This window comes from Ictalurus furcatus, chromosome 10 (genome assembly GCF_023375685.1).
Source record: "Ictalurus furcatus strain D&B chromosome 10, Billie_1.0, whole genome shotgun sequence".
Lineage (NCBI taxonomy): Eukaryota > Metazoa > Chordata > Actinopteri > Siluriformes > Ictaluridae > Ictalurus > Ictalurus furcatus.
In genome coordinates, this window is record NC_071264.1 from 29,513,695 (window position 1) to 29,532,658 (window position 18,964).

At 44.0% G+C, this 18,964-nt stretch overlaps 1 protein-coding gene across 3 annotated transcripts; it reads left to right on the forward strand.

Annotated features, from left to right (window-relative positions):
• The first annotated feature begins 718 nt into the window (after positions 1 to 718).
• On the forward strand, positions 719 to 13,145 carry znf821 (zinc finger protein 821). 3 transcript variants are annotated; one of them, XM_053634507.1, is made up of 7 exons: positions 719 to 1,134; positions 1,234 to 1,372; positions 7,138 to 7,269; positions 7,350 to 7,462; positions 9,488 to 9,586; positions 11,516 to 11,682; positions 12,216 to 13,145. In XM_053634507.1, the coding sequence occupies exons 2-7, from the start codon at positions 1,333 to 1,335 to the stop codon at positions 12,988 to 12,990; spliced, it is 1,326 nt and encodes a 441-aa protein (XP_053490482.1). In that variant the 5' UTR covers positions 719 to 1,134; positions 1,234 to 1,332; the 3' UTR covers positions 12,991 to 13,145. The 3 variants fall into 3 exon arrangements, with proteins under 3 accessions (XP_053490482.1, XP_053490483.1, XP_053490481.1); XM_053634508.1 differs by having other exon boundaries at positions 719 to 1,385; XM_053634506.1 differs by having other exon boundaries at positions 719 to 1,372.
• Positions 13,146 to 18,964: the final 5,819 nt, after the last annotated feature.

Below are 18,964 nucleotides of genomic sequence, written 5' to 3' on the forward strand. Positions count from 1 at the left end.
TCCTGACTCTCAATCATTAATTCTTGATGTATTATTATGAACCTATTATTATAATTATTTTTGGATTTAAATGTATCAATTGCAATAAACAAGGGCGCACGGTGGCTTAGTGGTTAGCATGTTCGCTTCACACCTCCACGGTCGGGGGTTCGATTCCTGCCATGGCCTTGTGTGTGTGGAGTTCACATGTTCTCCCTGTGCTGCGGGGGTTTCCTCCGGGTACTCCGGTTTCCTCCCCCAGTCCAAAGACATGCATGGTAGGCTGATTGGCGTGTCTAAAGTGTCCGTAGTGTATGAACGGGTGTGTGAGTGCGTATGTGATTGTGCCCTGTGATGGATTGGCACCCTGTCCAGGGTGTACCCCGCCTTGTGCCCGATGCTCCCTGGGATAGGCTCCAGGTTCCCCGTGACCCTGAAAAGGAGTAAGCGGTAGAAGATGGATGGATGGATGGAATTGCAATAAACATTTAAATTCAAGACTAGTAGCTGTATCTTATGATTTAATGATGATTATTTAATGCTAATTTCTGTTCAAGATCCACTTTTCAGGCTGTTTAAACAGTGCATTTACAAATGTATGATGTCTAGCCTATAACAAAGTAATATATATATATACTATATATATACACACACACACATATACACACATTTATATATATATATATATATATATTTATTTATATATATACACACAATCAGTTAAATTAATAGCCAATTACAAGGTTACAATGAAGGTAGATCAGCAGTTCTTGCGATGACACGCTGACCTTTCCAAAATGGCGGACGCGTCGACGTATCACAACAGCAGCTAATATGGCGTCTGCTCATTTGGACTACTAGGTATCCCACACTGCATTTCGGGAAACGAAAACAGCAGTGAATGGCGGCGCTCGCTCTCCGCAGAGCAACTCGGAGCTTCTCAGTGAGGAACATCTGCTACCCGAACCGGCGTTTTTCTGGTGTTTAAGCTCGTTTCAGCTCGTTTCTGTACGCGAAAATGAGGTGAAATGTAGCCGATAGACGTCTCAACATGATGAGGTTGAAAGTGAGCCGTGAGAGGTGTCGGTTCGCAGGAATACTCCGTGTTTATTCGGTGAAATGAGATGAAGCAGCCTGCTGGATTGTCACTCTTGTGTTAGTCTAGTCTTTCCTTTTCCTTTTCCTTTTCCTTTTCCTTTTCAGCACATTCTCCTGTAAAAGACTGTTTTTTTTTTTTCCTATCTGGATCAAAAGATAATCGAATTAACCGACTGTGTCTGGCCGAAGAGAAAGAAGGAGAAAGAGGAGGAGGCAGGAGGCAGGATTTTTTCTTTCCAGCTGGGGAATGATAATATGTCAAGACGAAAACAGACCAACCCTTTCAAAGTGAATTGTAGGTATCACAGGTATTGTAAACATATTATTATTTACAGTGCAAAAAAAATGAGATGGACGCCTATTAAATCAATCTCCATTGATTTAACTCGTATTTCTAGGCTGGACATGATGTATAACCCACATCCGCATTGCTTTCAGAGGGACAGCTGCTCCTCTCTAACCCTACTACTATATCTACAATCTCTACAATCCTGACATTTTAGTGATTTATATATTTAATATAGTGTCTAATTCTACGCTGAATGATCAGACTTTCAGAAAGACACACAGTGTATATGTAACTAACATTTACTGAGCATTTCTCTTGAATGGCTTTGGATGAAGAACTAACAACAACAACAACAACAACACCAAAAAAAAATATGAACTATTAATGAATTAACTTTCTTGTTGTTTGTATGTAAAAGTTTAGGAGAGATTTAATTCTGTGTTAAATACTTTCATATATCTTATGATTTTGTTATCACACGCACACGAGCCCAAACGCTCAGATCACAGACGTGAAAACGTAAGACGAGTCTGAAGCCCTATTCGGACCGGATTAGTTTCAGATACCGGGGTGGAATAATGTACGTACGTAAACACGTAAGAAATAAAACCTTCTAAGGACGGAAGGATGTGATGAAGTTAATGTTACCGACCAGAATTGTTGTTTATTTTCCTATAACAGCACGCCCTGAGTGTTCCTCTAGCGCCACGGCGAATCGACAAGTACGGTTAAAAAGAACAAAAAAAAAAATGACGGATAAACGCGGCTTGTTGTAAAGTGCAGAACGAACAAACAGACCGTCGTGAACTCCTCCGTCTGTCCTGAAGATGTCGGGGAAGTTTCAGCTTTACCTCCGACTGTTACAAAGCGCTGATACCGGAGACTCCTTCCATAAACGTTAAGTGAACGTCTCCTTACGGAGAACTTCACCGTATCGACGATTTATTCGAATAAAGCTACAAGCAGTGTGCGAGTTCGATGATTGACGACCATCCTCAGTCGTTTGGGTCTGAAGAATGAAATAATCTTTTCTAAACCGCGTTTGAATAAGCTTTTATCGCAGATCATAGGACATGTTTCACAGTTGTACATGGACCTGGAGTGAAAATGTGCACGTTTGTTCCTCAGGTTCCTCGGGTCCACCTAAATGAGCGCTTCATCTCGCTTTCACCGACAGTAATGAACTTTTCTTTTTCTTTTTCTTTTTTGCACCAAAGGTGTTTTAAAATAAATAAATAAGTAAATAAATACATTTATTTGACGTGACACAGTGTTGGACACAAGAGTAAAACCCTTCCACTTTTCCCCGCGTTATCAGTGCTGTACTGATATCCGAGCTCTTTAGATCGTCTGCCTCGATCTGATACTAACCGAGATTACCTGCAAGCTTCGGAGACCGAGTCATGCCAAAAATGCGATGAGAGATGAGACAAAATCTGTCACGTGATATATACACCTCCGTGAAGTCGGTACAGAAGAGATAAAACTCAGTCTGAGTCGAGAGTTGAGACTCGAGTCGAGACTCGAGTCAACCCAAAACTGTAACAAAATCTCATTTGTCATTTGCTGACACAAAATTCGTTTGATTTATTTACATATATATATATATATATATATATATATATATATTTTTAGAGATATTACATGTTTAATTTCTATAGTTGTATTGAATTTATTTAAATAACACATTTCTTTGAGCCAAATCTGATTTAGCTAGAGAAAGACGCGAGAGCTAATGTGCTTCCTGAAGCAAATCCGAACTCCTCCCGACTTCCTCTAAGCGTTCAGTACAGATCCCTACAGTCTCATTGATTTTATACAAAAAAAATTCTCGATGCACAAATCCTGATGCAAGAGTCAACACTCACGGACATTTTTAAATCGGTGGGAACAGGTTTTTATTCTCATGATGAAGGATAAACGAACGGTTCTCATGCGTCTCCGTTCCCCGGGCTGTTTTTATATTTTGAAAGGTAATAAAATGCTCCGTGTCGCGCTGCCGCTGTAAGAAAGTAATTAACGACGGACGATGTGATGCGGCGGAGTCACGGTTACGGTCCTGAAGTTGCTTATCTTCCTATGACAGAACATCCCTCAGCGTTTTATTCCTCTTACGCCACGGCGTAATGGATCTCGCCTCGTACTTATCCGTTTATAGTTACATGTAATGTTGTGGAACTTGCGACTCTCTGCGAAACGAGAGAGTCCACAAGATGTGTCCTGAAGCGGTCAGAAAACAGTTACAGCTTCACCTAAATAAAAGACAATGAGCACGTAAAATAGAAATGAAATCAGGTATGGAAATTAAATGGTTAATTAAAAAACAACACAGAGGCCTGTTTTTTGTTAACCGCTCGTCCCCGGGCTTTTCTGCTCCTTTGCATTTGACATCTGCTTAACAAATTCAGAGAGAACTGAACCACCGACGTGTGGGCGGAGCTAGAAAGATTGACTTCCTGTTCACTGTACATGCTCACGACACTACGAGGGGTAACCGTGTCATAGAAACTACGTACCTTAGTTGTGTTTGTATTGTATTATCAGGCTAAGTCATCTGACGAAGCTAGCACTCAACGTTCTAGCAGTGTTTTCGCTACGATTAAAGTAATGGCACCCTCGAACTCGGCACGTTCGCTGGAACTTGACCAGGGTACTGGAAGTTATTTCCGATTCTGTGTGTGTGTGTGTGTGTATATATATATATATATATATATATATATATATATATATAAAATTTTTTTCTGTAGCTGTCTTGTATTGTTTCGCTGTTTGGATGGTGTATAAATATTTTAAATATTTTGTAAGCCGCCTGTTGTGTTTTGAGGTCATGTATTTTTTTTTTTTTTTTTTTGGAGAATGATTTTGCAATCGCAGGAATGAGCGCAAAATCAAGGAAAGGTTTTTTTTTAAAAGTACCGCAGGGTTTCCACAGGTCCGGGCCGAGACGCGTCACGTGACGTCATCACGACGCGCTTCCAGCCAAAGCCGTCTTCGCTTCACGTGTGTCGAACATGAGTACAGCTAAAAGGACTCGTTTACCGACAAACATCCCTGCGAAAGACTGCGCAAAACAATTTCCTGCGATCAAGCATTTTTACCAGCAACACACACACACACACACACACACACAAAAAACCTGGCGAAATCCTGTACGGACTGGAATTATGATGCGTCGACATTGACAGCAGACGATTTATTAGAGACGAGTTTCACCGCTACAAAGCTCGTCTAAAAGCGACCGATAGGAGGACGGGTTCTGTCGGATGGTGCGTCAACGAAACATGCTAAAAACGATCGTTTCCTCAAGCTCACTTTGAGGAACGTTTGTGTTTCTTATCCTCGTTAGTGGAGATCTCCGTCGTAGAATCTGACGTGGCGGACACGTGTCGGTGCGCTCGTACAGCGTGACGAGTAACCGTCTTAAAATAGCGCCGAAATCGCACAGACGATCAGCTGATACGTACATTAAGCTCATTTCATTTCCTCTAGTAGGCGATTGAAAGTGTTCACACCGACACGGGGTACAAGGGCCTCCACCCATGCAGACGTTTCCTGTCTTGTGTGCTGTCTGTCTGTCTGTCTGTCTTTTTTCATTCAGTGTTGAGAGATGGGTGCTGTGAGTTCAAGGCCACCCCGTAGCCGGGTGTTTAAAGTTTTGGCATACTCTGTCTCTTTTGTGTGTTTTGTTTGTACCCCCCCACCCCCCGCCTCCTCTCCCTCCCTCCCTCGCTCGCTCGAACTCTTCGCCCTGGTGCGACTCGGACCCTTTCTGTCGGCTGATGAGTCTGTCTCTTTGTCTGGATTCGGTCAGACACTGCGTCATCTGCCTACAGACACACAGACGTGGAGATAACATCAGAGTGGCAGCGAGAACGAGACAGGAAGAGGGAGGGAGGGAGGGATGGATGGAGGGAGGGAGGGAGGAAGGGTAGATAGATAGATAGACAGATGTACAGACAGAGCCCGGCTGAACTAGTGTGGGGGGGATGGGTATCTCTCACATCAATCACTGGCTGCGAGCCGTCAAGCCGGCCTGTTGTGTTGAATACTGAGACCGTCTTTCCTCATGCAAATCTGACGGCGTGTGAGAGAGACAGATTGGTGGAGGGAGGGACGGACGGACGGTGTTCGGAGAGTGTTCTCCGTTAACGAACGCTCGCAAATTCCACAAGCACAAATCTTACACGGTATGATCTCTTCATTTTTTTTAAAGTTCATTTCTGACTTTGTTCCACAACTGACATACTTTATGAAAAAGTTTTTTTTTTTGTTCGTTTGTTTGCGTGGCCTCATCGTGTACTTTCACGCGAGAAGTGGTTCCTATTCCGCGACTTCATCAACAAGCGGCAATTAAATGGCGGGTTTTCTTCATTCTGCGCAAATTGGGTAGGATGTTGTAAAGAAGCGACCGTCTCGAACGATTCCTCGGAGCAAACCCTGCGCCGCGCGTGGTCCGACGTTTCTCCGGGTTCCTCGCTCGCGACGACGCACGTGTTCGAATTACCTCCGAAACGGGACGTCGGAGCTTGGAAATGGGAACGACGCCGTTTTTGACCTCGGCACGTTCGGGCTACAGAGCGACGTTTATCTTCTTCCTCAGAACTGCGAACTGTCGCGTTCGTTTAAAAACAAATGACGTGTTAGTTTTTTTTAGCAGCCACTTTGATTTACCCTCGCTCGGAGTCGAGGAGACCATCCCGAGTTCCCAGGTTGATGGGAGGGGGGGGTTGCTTTGTTGGTCTTTTCCTGGTCGGAAGGTCAGGGGAGCACCGGTCCCCGTGCGTATAGAGACCTTGCGAAGCACATGTAAATCGAACAACTAGTTGTCACGCTGATCAGTGCGTTATTTAATTTGTGTTCGCTTTAGCAGCGATACATACGTATAACACTGGACAGCTCAGCCAGTGGGCGGGGCTTATTTCATTCCTACACCGACAAAACGGGTCAAACAGACACCAGACTTTAAGGTCGGGTTTAGAGGAAAAAGTTTCCTTCACTACAGCGGATTCATTTTTCTTGTCGCAAATCCAGAATTCCGGTTTGTTTATAGTTTTTGCGTCGTAGTTTCCTGTAGGTCCGAGTGTCGAGTAAAGCTGCTCCAGACACCTTTAATATTAACTGATGTTCAACGAGACTTAATCGCTATTTATTATGCGGTTCAGGCTTTTCAGTTTAATTGATTCATTAAATCTCGGAGCTTAATTTCGCACTACGGGTGAGAAAACATATCGCACACACTGTCAGGATTGGACCGTCCGATCGCGATAAACACGCATTAACACTGCATATAATCGAATAAAGTTCGTTACCGTGATGAAATACACGTAGGTGTCCGTGAAGGTTTTCCGATTTCCGGAACGTCATGGAAAATAAGTTATATTATTTAATTATTACTACATGCTGTTTGATATTTATTTATTTATTTATTTTGTTATTGACTGACTCATTTTGCGCTACGACTGACTTTCGGACAGACCGAATCCGTTTTTCAATCCGGTCGGAACTCTGGGATCTCTCACGGCGTGGCACGCTTCGGTTTCTGATCGGATTCCTAAACAATACCGTAGTCCTACCTACGAGGGTACGTACTAGTAGGAGGTTGTGGGATTTAAACGTGCAAACTTATTTGTTGCCAAGGGTGCCAATACTTACCCCACCGCCCTGTTCGACATCACATCTGAGTAACTTTCTCTCCTCGTCACTTGTGGGCCGTTCTGTGTGAGCGTCTCGCCGTCGTTTTCCTCAGTAATTCTATCCTCGTTTGTCGACAGGGCCGTTTCACATGACAGGCTTCTCTGGCCTACAGCACGCTTCAGAGATGGAGGCGAAAGACGACTTTGCTGACAACTCTGCACGCCACAGCGCCGACTGCGGAGACCTGGACGAGCAGGACGGCACCACCGGTGAACCTCCCCTCCACACTGAGCGAGTTATCCAGGTGGCGCTGTAATTCCGTCACGCTAACGTGTTTTTCTTCATTCAGATGACAGCGACAGCGACTTGGACAAAGAGAACTCCTCCAGCTCCTCGGCTGATGACAACATGACGTGTCATAAGGCGAGCCAGTGCTCCGTTCACAGTGGAGGCATGAAGGAGGTGAGTCTTGACCGCTTTAAAGCGACGACGTGAACTGAACCGCACTGGGAAAGCACTTCTTCCGTAAAAGTTTCTTTCTGGAGAACTACAGCGCTGTGGAATTCTGGATTCCGATTGGTCAGAAGGTGTTGATTAATTTCCTACAGGGGTGCAGCTGCAAATCGCAGGTTTAAAGTATTGAAAGTAATACGTTATCGTTTCTATAGTAACGGCTCGTTCGCAGGGACTCGTACAGCCGATGTTTTGTTTGAGGAGACGTGTATTTACGGAAGGAGTCTCCAGTGTCAGTGCTGTGTAACAGCCAGAGGTCATTTTAAAGCGATAATTTTAAGTTTGCCAACATTTTTTTCAGAGATAGAAAAAAGTTGCTATGATGCAAGTGAAAACTAACAAAAAAAACGAAATGTATGAAACACTTTGGGAGGTGCTGTTATATGTAAATAATCAACTAAGGGGTGGTAAAGGTAACCACCCTTTTTGCCTGGAATTTCCAGAAATGTATTCTTGGCCATTTTCTCGACCGATTTCTTGAGGAATCTCCCTGAGATGTTTTTTAAACAGTATTAAAGGAGTTCACACCTACGCTGGACTCTTATTGGCTGCTTTTTCGCTCAGAGTCGCCTGTTTATAGAAAAAAAAAAAGAAAAAAAAAGAGGAAATAAAGCGTTAGTTTTCTAATGAACGAAATACGTCGGCACGATTATATTTTTGTCACCTTCACATTAAAAGGGTTTTAGGATCATGAGAAACGTTTCAGTCGCGTGTCCACAAACTTTTGACGGGTAGTGTATGTAGGTCTGACCACAGTGTATGAGGAAACCACAGGAGCAGTCACTGCTTTATGTCACGTTTTGAATCGGATGAGCACGCGAGAGGAAGTGATGCTTTCGGAAAATAATCCATTTCCAGTGAGTCACTTAAGAAAGACACTGACGTAACATCGAACGGAGCAAATCAGGCGCTTCTTTGAGGAGCTCCACCGTGCAGCCGGAGACGAGGAAACGCGTCCTGGGTGTTATTTCAGAAGCGTGATTCATGCCTCTATGGCAACGCGGTACAAAGCGTCACCACGACAGTTGAGATGATGACTCACTCAGATTTGTAGGAGACGCTCATGTTCCATGCTAACGCCTCCTCGTTGTCGTTGGCAGCTACATTAGTGTGGCAGAATGAACAGCATTGTGTGTGTGTGTGTGTGTGTGTGTGTTTAAAAGTCTTACACTGGGCACATGATACTACAGCATCACACCTCCCACACATCCACAGCTTCTGGAGTGATTATCATTCAGCTTCATGTGGAGATCACTGCTCACACAGCGTTTATTTATTTTTATTGTATTTATCATTTTTTTTTATGAATCCAGAACTCTCCGTACCCTGATTGAGTCCTTGTGCCGGATAATCATCACGTAACCGTGCCCGTCGAAGAGGGAGGGGGTTCTCGGGAGGATGTTTGCGGTAACGGCTGCAAAGAAAGCCGGGGGTGCCAATACTTTTAAACAGCAAGAATAAATTTGCCTTTCCTTTGGCCGAGTCTCAAATCTTGGCGTTCTATACAGTATATAGTGCACTACACTAGGCTCTATACATATCAGCATTATGCTATATTCTATGTAGTGAGCATATATAGTGAACAGAAAGCCATAATAATAAAGATTAAAGGTAAAATAAATAAATAAATAAATAAATAAATATGAATCAGAAATGTTTAAATGAGAAATTTTGTTGTTTCTTCCTGAGATTTAAAAAAGAAAAAGAAATAACTATCGTGGTCACATACTGTCCGTTATTTAAAAAAACAAACCCACACACACTCTATCCAGAGATATTAATCTCTTGGTACCCTGCAAGAAAGGGAACCACGTTCAGCAGAGGTACGTATAGTACGACTCACTTATGAATAAATGTGGGATCAGGGTGTATTACTGTTGTAAACACTCTGTTGAGGAGAAGTTTGCTGTTCGTGTAAGTACTTACTGTTGTCTTTAAAGCACTTCCTGTGTGTGTGTACATTGTGTCCGTTAGGAGAGCGAGAGGGAGTCAGACCTGGGGGGTAATTACGCATGTCCCATCTGCACTCTGGAGTTCGGCAGCGCAGATCAACTCATTGCACACGTCTACCAGGTGAGGACATCATCACTACTACCACCACCATCATCACCATTATAATCACCACCATCCTGATCATCACTGCCATCACCACCACCATTATATTCACCATCACTATCATTATCATCATTACCACCATCACCATTATATTCACCACTACCATCACCACCATTATATTCACCACTGCCATCACCACCATTATATTCACCACTACCATCACTGCCATCACCACCATTATATTCACCACTACCATCACCACCATTATATTCACCACTACCATCACCATCATCACTGCCATCACCACCATTATATTCACCACTACCATCACTGCCATCACCACCATTATATTCACCACTACCATCACCACCATTATATTCACCACTACCATCACCACCATTATATTCACCACTACCATCACCACCATTATATTCACCACTACCATCACCACTGCCATCACCACCATTATATTCACCACAACCATCACTGCCATCACCACCATTATATTCACCACTACCATCACCACCATTATATTCACCACTACCATCACCACTGCCATCACCACCATTATATTCACCACTACCATCACCATCATCACTGCCATCACCACCATTATATTCACCACTACCATCACCATCATCACTGCCATCACCACCATTATATTCACCACTACCATCACCATCATCACTGCCATCATCACCATTATATTCACCACTACCACCACCACGATTATATTCACCACTACCATCACCACCATTATATTCACCACTACCATCACCATCATCACTGCCATCACCACCATATCATAATCGCACAAAATTGTTTTGTACGGTCTTTCACAGTGATGTTTGTTGGTAAATGAGACCTTTTAACTGTACTCATGTTCGATGCACTTTGACTGAATGTGCGTCGTGATGCCGTCTCATGACACGTCTTGGCCCAAATCTGCGAAACTCCAAATCTGGTAATTTAGAAAAATTGTAAGCTCCTCTGAATATTGCGGTGTTTCATTGATTTTTCGTTCATTTGCTGTGATAGCAAAATCCTGGAAGGACTGATCACCATCACTGCCACCTCCATCACTATCATCACCTTCACTACCAACATCAACACCACTAGCACCATCTTCACTACCATCATCACCACCACTACCACCATCAACACCACTACCACCATCATGAACACCACTAGCACCATCACTACCACCATCATTACCATCATGAACACCACTACCACCATCACTACCACCATCAACACTGTCTCTACAGGTCTTTTCTCCTCTGCCTAAGGAAACTGGAACTTTTTCCATCAAATCTTCCACTTGTACTAGATATAATGATAATTGGGGGCGGGGCTAGCTAACAGTTCATTTCAGATTGGTTAGACATTTCACACAACACCATACACACAAACAAATCTTTGTTTCATTGTTACTTTTGTCCAATACATTGTGCTGTTTGAGTTTCCCAGCCTGCACAAACATTTGTGTTTAACATCTTTAAAATAATAATAATAATAAAAAATAAATGCAGCAGCCCAGTTATTTTTCCAACACAGAAAAATACACGGTGCACACTTTGTTGATAATGTAATTATAACTTTATCATTTTTGTCAACAATTTTAAACCATTTTCATTTCTTCACAATGCACCATTAATCTTGTTGAAGGAAACAGCCAATCAGACGAGAGAACGGCGTTAATCTAAATAACTTCTTCGATGTTATATAATGGGGTTGATGGGAAATGAACTCAATTAAAACCCCTTAATGCTTAATATGGGACCGATCTAGATCTTGAAACGTGCAGTGGAAAACGCTCTTTAAGTCCAGTTAGAGGTGTTAATTAGCTAGAAGGCAGCTGTTATAATTAAATAAAGGATCTGTGCTGGTGAAACTGGTGAAAATCAATCTCTCTCTCTCGCTCCCCCTCGCTCTTGTCGCGAGCAGCACACATCGACGGTGGGTAGCAGTAAGAGTTACGTGTGCCCGGTGTGTGGACGAGCTCTCAGCTCACCGGGCTCTCTCGGACGTCACCTCCTCATTCACTCAGACGACCGACTCTCCAACTGTGCGGTGTGTGGAGCTCGCTTTACCGACACCAAGAACTTCAACAGGTCTGCAACCCAAGCACCCGTCCACTGTACTAAAAATCGATTTTAAATCCCAAACATCTTTTATATACAAACTACCAACACCACTACAGTCCATGGTTATTCTCAGGCTGAATCGAATATCCGTTGAGTATATAGAAGTGTATAGGACTCGTTTCTGATTTACAAAAAAAAAAAAAAAAATTGCTTTTGAATCAAATTGAAAATGAATCGCGATTCGAATCGACTCCCTGTCGTTGGTTCACCTGTGTATTAACATCACTGAAGAGGTCATAATCGAGCCTTAAAGCAAGAAATATATAGATATGCGAGTCTTCTTTATGAGCGTTTGGTATTTCTAAGGACATATATCATTTTTATATATGTATATATATATATATATATATATATATATATATATATATATATATACACACACACACACATACAAATATATATATCAACACTAGCTAGATAATTAAACAAAGCAATATATATATGAACTTCTCATCGTTAACTGTGGCATCATTTTTGTGTCATTTGTTTCCACACTGCAGGGAAAAGCTGAATGACTTCCTCAGTGCCAGTGATTTAGGGAGCAGCAGCGGAGATCAGACCTGCTCTATGGTCCAGGCCGTGTCCGTGTCTGATGGTCACATGTCCATCCAAGGGGCCAATCACAGAACCTCTCTAGGTTCAGGCTTCCCCCCGCTCCCGGGCAGCCTCCTGTCCTCCGGATCTTCACTGCCCTCTTTCCCCGACACCCTCAACCCGCTCCCCGACTTGTTAAACCCCATGCCCGTGTATCCAGCAGGCGTGCTGCTGGTGTGTAACAGCTGTGCTGCGTATCAGCAGCTGGCGGGCAGTCCGTCCTCGGAGATGAGAAAGTGGGCATCACGGCGCAGGAACGAACCGGCCGAGGCGCGGATGCAACGACTGGAACGCGAACGCGTGGCCAAGAAGAGCAAGCGCGAGCGCGAGACGCCCGAGGAGCGCGAGCTGAGACGGTTACGCGACCGCGAGGCTAAGCGCATGCAGCGGCTGCAGGAGACGCAGGAACAGCGAGCGCGCCGGCTGCAGCGAGACCGCGAGGCCATGCGCCTCAAACGCGCCACCGAGACGCCCGAAAGGAGACAAGCGCGGCTGGTGCGCGAACGAGAGGCTAAGCGGCTCAAGCGGCGACTTGATAAGATCGAACCAGCGTTGCGCGCGCAGATCGAGCACGATCCCGCCGCCGTGGCCGCGCTCACCGCCGACGTCAACCTCTTCCAGTTCCCCTTCCCCGTCCCCGTCTCCTCCATGGACAACGGGCTGTTTATGAAACTTCCCTAATCCGACGGAAACGCAAAGACTAGCGGGCGCGTCAGATTGTATTGAGATCAGATTATTCCAAGACTGCTTTGGACAGTCACATGGTCACTGGCGAACGCTCTACATCTATTTATAAGCAGGTGATATTCGTCCCGAGGTGAAAGTAGAAATGCTGTTTGCGCCCTATTTCTCGTTGCGTAACATCAGAAGGAGCAATCTTCTACGGTTTTCACTCGCACAACTTAACAATTGGCATAACTTTAGCTAGCTGTTAGCTACTGATTATATTTACTACATCAAACCTAATAAGTGAAAATAGGGCTGGTAATGATGTCATTGATTATAGGGACAGACGTATATTTCTGGTGTTTTAGGGTACATACAGCTGTTCTGTTTTCACCTGAGCACGAATAGACACTCCGTTATTTATACACGACAGCAGGGTAAAGACTATTTAACGACCCTGCCTTACGAACAAGCATGTCTACAGATCTAGTTTGCATGTGGACCTACAGTGAGGAGGAAGAGATGTGCAGCCACGCCCTCACACGCCCCGCCCTCTGAGTGGCCGGAGTTTACCTGTAGCTACGACTCCTCCTCCCTGCTGGAGCTCCAATCCACAGATTCAACTACCTCGTCTCAGGACTTCTCCGTGCTCGACGTCTTCTGTCTGGAATGCAGGGACTCGAGACACACATGCACACACACACACACACACACACATACACACCGCAATGCAGTGGTGTTGGTGCTAAGCTGCTTTCGTAATGATGTCGTCGTATCGGTCAGGTGCCGTTGATTTTTATGCGTTTCTTTCTTCGTTCTAGAAAGTAATCATGAATCAACCAATAGGAGGCAGTTGTGGGCGGGGCTTCCGTCACTCTAATCGCAGCCGTATCTAGCTACGACAAAATGCTTACAATCGTCCTAATACAATGAAATTCCTAAATATTGCTTCTGACGTTATGCTCAAATGTTGCATTTGCTTAAAAAATAAAAATAAGCAAGTTAGCTCAGTTTACAGGACCGTTATTACGCAGCGCCCTCTAGTGTCAGGTTTTGGTATTGTTACGTCTGGATATCGCTTCTTTTACCGTTTTATACCACAGCGCTGTCGAATTCTGGATTGCGATTTGCCAGAAGGTGTTGATTAGTTTTCTGTAACAGTGTTACTAGCAGACAGTAGTGCAGGTTTATCGTAATGCGCTCGTCTAACAATTCCGGAGTAAGGAGTCTCCAGTGTTAGCGCTCTGTACGAGTCAGAGAGTGAAGCCGATGGTCGAGACGTCATTGTGAAAGCAGCGTTCTGCACCGATCCACACTCTTTTCTGCGTCTGTGTGCTCTTCTGAAAAGAGGAAATGATGCCACTCTCTCTCTCTCTCTCTCTATGCTAAAAATGTGGAAGTGGAGCGTTCCACGCCGAACTCCTCCGGCTCGTGGTAAACTTGAAACCTCCATACCGATCTACAGAACATAACAAAAACACAACAAAACACGGGTTCCTTCTTGTCTCAGGGATGTCGAGGGTGAACCGGTTTGTCCTCGCAGCCTGAGAGAGAAGAGGAAAGGATAGAAGAGAAGAAGCGCTCTCTTCCTCTTCCTCCGCCTCCTCCCACATCTCCTCTTTCTCGCTGCAGAACCGTCGCGAGAAACACTGCCTCGTCCTCGCGCCGCTCGTTTCAGCCACACCGACCTGCTGCTTTCCTCCGGTTTCACACCTCATCCACGCCGCCAAGGTTTCACTAACGTTTTTCTCTCGGCCAGCTCCGACTCTCCGTCTCCGTGGCGTGTTCGTGAACTCTCCGTAGCGCTGCTCTAGTCGAGTCTCTGTACACATGATGAATGCTAACCGAATGCTAATGTTGCCTTTCACATCACTGGAGAAACTTTTTTTTTTTTTTAAATGTTATGATTTTATATCGAGACAGGCATGATGAGTTCTGTTTAAAATGATTATTATTGTGTAAAAAAAAAACAAAAAACCAAACAAAAAAAAAAAACAATGCATGAAAGATGGATGGATGCGGATCTGAGGCAGTGCGCATGTTCGTACTTGACGGATGATCTTACTACAAATCGACACGTTAGAAAATAGTTGAGTGGACAAACACATATTTATTAAAGCTGCTGTAAGCGATGTTGGCTGCCGACGAAGGCCACACCTTTCCCCTTCAGGCCCGCGTTCAATATGGATGAACATATATTCGCGATACGCACAACGTCGGCTGAAAATATATCCGCCGACCCAGGAACAAACCGATCCTTCAAATTTTTAAAACAAAACCAATTGCCTGTTGCCCCGCTTTAAATTGGGCTAAACTAGCTGGCTGATATTGGCGTGAAAAGGATTTGAAATAAAGCTAGCCGGCTAGCGTTACACCGAGCAGCCGTCGCTGAAATAGCTCAAATACAAAGCTAGCTAAGAAGGTATTAAAGATGCAGCTCAACCACGCCTGTACGTCTAGCTAGCTGAAAAAGAACTCCCCCCCCCCCCCAGTAGTTTTCTTTTGTTTGTAAGAGCGGACCACGGTTTTATATCGGGACGCCCGATTTCGAGCGCGACTTCGACGTCCGCTTCGATTCCGGCCCCCGCGCCGGTGTCACGTCTATCTTAGCGATCGCTGTCGGGATGTAAATAGCCGAAGTGTTCTTAAAAGTCGATTACAGCAGCTTTAGATACTGTTTACACCGATTGTAACTGATCCGTAACTCCTGCGCGATACCTCTCGAAAAACAGGGTCAAATAATATATTGTACTTTAGCGTATACTACAGATTTTTTTTTCCTTTCCTCCATTCCGATTCTTTACTCCAGTTATTGCTGAAGAAGAAAAAAAAAAACAGAAAAACCCTGACATGCCAGTTGAGGTTTTACGAGATTTTCTGTGGCGTTTTTTTTTTTTTTGTTGTTGGTTCTGGATCAAAGATTAAAAAGAGGTGTGACTATCACTATGCAACGATTCTGTACTCCAGACCCTGTACATCTTGACACTTTCTATTGTTACTATGCAGCCGAAAGGTGACGAGGTGAAAGGACACGGGATTGCATGCAGCGAATCAACACACACACACACAAAGAAAGACTTGAACACCTCATATGAGGGTTTTAGCGTAAAACGTGAAATCTGAACCAGCTCTCGTACTCCGAGAGGCAAATTTGACGTATAGATTTTTCTTTGGACGGAGCTGAGGACCGCTCTACACTCTTAGGGGAAAAACAAATCCTAGCCGTTCAAGCTTGGAACCCATTTTGGTGAAATACTCTTAGGGTTTGTTCTGCATAACGAAATGCTCCTCTAAATCACAGGTTCCCAACTCTGGTCTTCCTGGAGAACCCCCTTGACCTGTGGTTCCCTGCTCGAACACACCCACTTCAACTCAGGATGAGTTGGTTGAAGCTGATAAGTTGAATCAAGCGTGTTCGGAGCAGGGACAACACTCAAACGTGCAGGACAGGGGGTTCTCCAGGACCTGTGCCTTAGAGGAACATCTGAAGAACCCTTAAGGCCTCAGCATGCTTCACGTGGAAACGACGGTGGCCAGGCTTCCGAGAACAAAACGGTTTGAGAATTCTAACAATTGTGAAAAAAATTACAAATAAATCAGGAAAATGTCTGCTAAAGCTAGCTGACTGTCGTCGCCCCGCTTTAACGCCGGCGTACGCACGTCATTTGACGTCTTTTTGTGCCAATATTAACAATATATTGGCATGAAAAGTTCTCAAATAAAGCGGTCGTCGCTGAAATTGTGAGGAAAATATAAAGCTAGCTACGAAAGTATTAAAGAGGTAGCTAAATCACAACCAGACGTCTAGCTAGCTGAACATTGTACCTAGGACGATGAGGTTTTGTTTTTGTTTTTTTAATAGTTTTTTGGACCACCATTTTATCCCGGACTTCGCAGTTTTAGTTGTACTCAAGTTTCACGTACATGAATCGAAAAGGGCTTCGGCTGAACGCTTGTCGTGATGACGACGTCACGTGACGCGTCTCGGCCCGAGTGCGGAAATTTTGAAAAATCGCAAGCTCCTGCGAACATGTCAAATGGCCATTCCAAAATGGCCGACTTTGAGGAGATGCTTCTTCCTATAGTTGTGGGATAATTGTCATGACATTGTAACAGCGCCACCTGCAGCACTGGAGGACTTTTAGGACAGAGCAAAAACGGATCGGTTTAGTCTTTTGCACAAAACAAACCTCACGGGCGTCGTCTCCGCGTTATGCATCCCGAAGCCTTTAACGTCTCATCCCCGTAGAGTGTATAACTACGATCCTCCTGTTCTTACGTCGACCTTGATCCAAAATCCGGATGTAATTCCTATTCTGCTATTAAACAGTCCACACTATTTTCAAAAGAAAGACCAGAGATTTTTATGAAACACTGAGTTTATTGTGTGTGTGGGGCCATGTTGATATTATATGCATTGCGAAAGAAAACTAACACGTGCATGCGTTTCGCTATTTTATACGCTTGTGTTCTATTCTTTGCCTGCTTCCTTCTCTAGTTCTGTATCAAGGGACCTCATGACAAATTGCCTTTTTTTTTTTTAAAAATGTAAAAAATTTTTGGTTAGTCTTTCACGAGACACCCTTGACCACGTTTACACACGCCTACAAACGCCAAAACGACCTGACGCCACGTGTCAACTTGCATGTCTAGTCGCCGCACGCTTTTTTTCTACGACCTTACGATTCAGTCACGGTGAATCCTAACTCCTAAATCCTCCGGTTTCACAACGCCCCCGTCTGACTGGACGAACGCACCCTACGGCGAAGCTGCAAGCGGACACGTGAAACAGGACAGAAGTGAAAAAGAACAACACTGTATTTGATCTCATCCCACTTGAGAACGCACCTTGCAGAAAGCCATTTCTCTGTTACTGGATTAACAGATTAAAATGTCAGGAGGAAACTGGGATCAATAAACGTTGACCTGCCTACAAAACATTGTGTGTTAGTGGTTGTGTAAAGATTCTCACCGGCAACGCTGCAACAACACTGCGTGGGCTCGTCTTCGACTCTGCTAAACGGAGTAAAGAAAAGATTCAAACATAAACAGGAAAAACATTAAACAGTGTTTAACTGAAACTGTAGCAAAGTATATATGTGTGTATGTATATATATATTATATATATATAATATATACACACACATACACGTGTATATGTATATAATGGGTAGAGTTACGTCCATATATTTTATTACAAATTAGTTATGAAATTTATCAAATCATTAAAGTAACTTTAAAGAAAGCTGCAAGCAGAATTTTTGGGGGCCAAGCACCCAGACTCAGGGGGGTCACACATTCAGAGACGCGCTACAATTGTTGCAGAGAAGCAGAGCCATAACTTTAGGCAAAAGAATGTAGTTTCACTTGGACAGTGGTGAAATTCTCTGACTGTTGGAGGAAAGGTCTAGATAAACAAATGGCCAGCAGGGTCATGTTGTCGCTGCAGATGCCGCTTCCGCTGCGACAGGTGGTGTTCTGTCGCTACTTTGAACGTCAGATCTTGGTGCGTGTTCACTTCGGCATAATTTAGGGAATTGTAGGAAAAACTGACTGTGACTTTAGCACAAATCTTACACTTTCAAGAAAAAAGTTGTTACAGTTCTTGACCACAAGGTGGCACAGAACTACTAGGGTACATTCAGGGTGTGGTCCTGAAGATGCTTAACAAGTTTTGTGATGGCACATAGAAGCGTTGCTGTTTTCTGCATTTGCCAGCACGTTACAGAACAGATTTGAATATCAAAATTACTTTGATAACTTTTTGTTCAGACAGGTCTCAAGATGATGTCAGGACAAATTTTGGAGGAGCAAGCATGTGATTGCAACTTTTGACCAGCAGGTGGCGCGGTTACAAAATTTTTGTTGCATAGCCTCAGGTCACGGTTCTGAAAGAGCCTACCAAGATTTGTGTCAGTGTGCAAAGTCGTTGCCGAGATATAACCTCACTTCCTGTTTGGTGGCTTCATTTGTCAGATTTGTTGGCTCA